Source organism: Anomaloglossus baeobatrachus, chromosome 1 (genome assembly GCF_048569485.1).
Source record: "Anomaloglossus baeobatrachus isolate aAnoBae1 chromosome 1, aAnoBae1.hap1, whole genome shotgun sequence".
Classification (NCBI taxonomy): Eukaryota; Metazoa; Chordata; class Amphibia; order Anura; family Aromobatidae; genus Anomaloglossus; species Anomaloglossus baeobatrachus.
The window spans coordinates 372,706,452-372,709,964 of NC_134353.1; the positions used below are offsets into that span (position 1 = coordinate 372,706,452).

The window sequence follows — 3,513 nt, forward strand, 5'->3', positions numbered from 1 at the left end:
TCTTTTAAAAAGAGTACAGTCAGTAGAAAAGATGTCCAGCCACTTTAGCTGTGGTCGTAAGACGACACCTCCAGAGATTCAGCCATGGGAGGAATCGCCTGATGGTACAGATGGTACATCCGATAATGGTAGTCGTAATAAAGACTGGGGAATAGATAAACATGAGCGTGATTCAGAAGTAGTGGTTATGAGGAGGCTTAATCTCTCAGAGAGAAGGGACTCCTTCAAAAAACAAGAAGCTGTTCAAGAAGTTAGCTTTGACGAGCAGGAGACAGTTTCGAATGAGTCTGTTACTGAAGGGCCAAAAACCGAGAGCAGCTCTGTGCTATGGGAACGGCTGCCCCACCAAACCTCATGGATTCAAGCAAGACCAGCTAGTATATCATCGGTAATTACAGCTCATGAACAGCAGTGCCGCTTAGTGCCACAAATTGCTGTTCAGACATCTGAAAGTGAGGAGCAAGAGAAATCCTCAGGGCACTGGGAGTGTCAAGCTTTTTATCCTCTACAGCCTACAAGTAGAGACCGATGCCCTCTTGTGTCCTGGCTGTCAGAGCCTTCAGCTGCTAGTCCAGAAAGACAGGACGAGGGTCATCTTACACCTATGCAGCGGTTTTCGGTGGGCACCGATCTGCTCTTGGAAAGTAACAAAGGGGGTAAGAGCAAAGAACTTGAAGAAACAGAACAATCTGAAAAGCAAACAAGTTGAGCAGATTTATTGGTTCTGACTTTTCTTTTGCTGATGAACTGAGTGCTTTCAAATGTCTACAGGACACAAAGCTTTGTATAGGATTTTAAGGTTAAGCCTGGGAAAAAAAATTTCATTCTTTTACTTTTATTATGTAATTTAACTTTCATGGTATGGTTTTGATACTTCGTAAACATATTTTATTGTACTTGTATTTATATATGATATCAGTGGCATGCATTGGTTTTTTTTTTGTTTTTTTTTTTTATCTTACGGTTGGACCTGAAGTGGAATATGTGTCATTTGTGGTACAATCCTTCAGTGGTTTCATTTCAATATTCTAGATTTTACTGTGTTAAAATGCTTATAAAATGGGGGATATCTTTAGCACCTTTCACATTTGTCTTGTAAATGACCATTTTTAGACCATTTAGAGTTTTCAGCCAAGGACATTGGTGAACATCAAAATTATAAGGTGCGTGTTCGGATTCTAATACTTTAAATTATGTTGCGTAAATTGAAACTACAGTAAAAAAAATATATATATTTTTCCTGAAGCTGCGGGGCACCTTAAAGGGGTTTTCCACTACTCGGAAAACTCCTCTATCTCTGTTTCCCCTCAACAAAATAATACAATCTGTTCCGGCTTTGCAATTCCTTCTATCAAGACATCCAGATGACTTGAGGCAGCAGACACAGTTCTGACTTTGTCAGAGTGTCAGTTGCATCAGAAAGAGGGGAGAGCAAAGCCGGCATATATTGGCCAAAGGGATTACATGACGTATCAATGTCACACAATCTTCAGGAGAGGTAGTACTGTTACCGCTGGAACGGCACTGGAGAGGAGTATAGAGGTTATTTTGTTGGGAGGAAACATAGAGATGGAAAAGGGAATGTCTTAAGTAGTGGACAACATATTTAAAGTCAATTACCTGCTTAGTGCAGATTACAAGCTAGCCTACTCCCAATTACAGGTTTCTACAAAGACAATGGGGCATATCGACCTTTGATAAGGTATGACATGTCTGGGTCCGAAGTAGAACGGGAAAAAAGACCAATATTGGAGCATTTCAATGTGTGTGCCGTTCATTCGGTAATGCTTGGTTTTGGTGTTATCTTGCTGCTGAGATTACCAGATTTTTTTTTAATCTAAATGAAGGATAAATGTTTCTTGAAAACCTTTTTATATTGCATTTATATGTAACATTTAGTATTCATTCAGTGTCCTCTAATAAGGTCATCATTTATATCACAAAGCAATGAAATGTATACCAAACCTTTATATGAAGTAATAATTTTGGGTCAAGTGTATTTACAGGTATCTTTGTTTTCTTCTATTTTTTTTTTGTTTTTGTTTTTTTTTTTGGGTGACTTGTATGCAACAGATTAAAACAAATATTTGCGCGAACGAGTGCCTGAGAAAGTAGTTGACATGTTAGGGGCGGCACGTGACAAAAGCTGTGCAGGGAACTTATGTTACATCTTTCAGAAACTGTAAATGTATGAAACCTGCCACAGTATTTGCTCAATTTAATGGCTATAAAAAACGTTATAGGTACCGAAATATTAAGACGGCGATACATTTTAGATAAACATTGGCCATATCTGACCATTGGCTAGTGACCTAATTTATGTAGGCTCTATCTAGTTTAGGTATGGTCACTGGTAACCTTTGTCTATGGAGCAATTTTTAGTTTTTAGGCTTAGATTTTTTTTATTTTAAAGCTATATTTTTAATTCCTTTTATGTAAAGCAGACCAGAATCGACAAAAGCATAATGGCAGACGTTAATCAGTAAAATTTAGGGGAAGTTAAGACGATTGGGAAAAATGTTCTATTGATTTATGCAATTCTATCCACCATTTTTAGTAGCCGACTTAACTGTGGATTGGTGGAGTCCAAATTCTTTAGTGATGGCTTTATAACCTTCTCCATTCTGAGGAACATCAACAACTCTTCTTTTGAGGTCCTCAAAAATGGCCTTTGTTTGCGCTATGATCCACTTCCACAAAATATGATGATCAGAATTGTATAGATCCCCTGTACTTTAAATCAAACGGGTCACCCACTCACACCTGTCATCCCATTCAGAACACCAGACTTCAGATTCCCCTCCAAATTAATAGCCAATCCTAAAGGTTCACATACTTTTTCTAATTACAAACGTGATATTAAATAATTTTCCGCGTATAAGAAATGAAACTAAGATTTTTGACTCATTTGTTTTATTTGGTTCTCTATCTACTTTTAAGACTTGTGCAAAAATCTGATGTAGTTTTAGGTAAAATTTGTGCAAAAATATGGAAAATTCAATGTTTACTAAAGAAATATAGACGAGCTGCGGATGCTATTTCAGTTTGGCCGGATTCACAGGACCATATTTTCTTCAGCGCTCTATTGGGAGACCCAGACGATTGGGGTATAGCTACTGCCCTCTGGAGGCCACACAAAGCACTACATCAAAAGTGCAAGGCCCCTCCCCCTCTGGCTATACCCCCCCCGTGGTATCACGGGTTCTCCAGTTTTAGCTTTGTGTGCGAAGGAGGTCAGACATTCCATGCATAGCTCCACAGATTTTAGTCAGCAGTAGCTGCTGACTATTTCGGATGGAAGAAAAGAGGACACATATAGTGTCCCCAGCATGCTCCCTTCTCACCCCTGGATGGTGTTGTAAGGTTGAGGTACCTATTGCTGGTACAGGGCTGGAGCCTGACATGCTGTTTTCCTTCCACATCCCCTGGTAGGGCTCTGTGGAAGTGGGATCCTGCCGGCCTCTCAGCTCTGACGCCGGGCTCCATCCACAGACCCATTAGAACCTGTTGGAG

At 39.7% G+C, this 3,513-nt stretch overlaps 1 protein-coding gene across 1 annotated transcript in view; it reads left to right on the forward strand.

Annotated features, from left to right (window-relative positions):
• Positions 1-1,083, forward strand: part of MAST3 (microtubule associated serine/threonine kinase 3) — a 234,959-nt gene extending 233,876 nt beyond the window's left edge. Inside the window, exon 28 of the mRNA XM_075342574.1 lies at positions 3-1,083. Coding sequence (XP_075198689.1) covers positions 3-709 — 707 coding nt within the window. The 3' untranslated portion in view covers positions 710-1,083. The remainder of the gene's footprint in view (positions 1-2) is intronic.
• Positions 1,084-3,513: the final 2,430 nt, after the last annotated feature.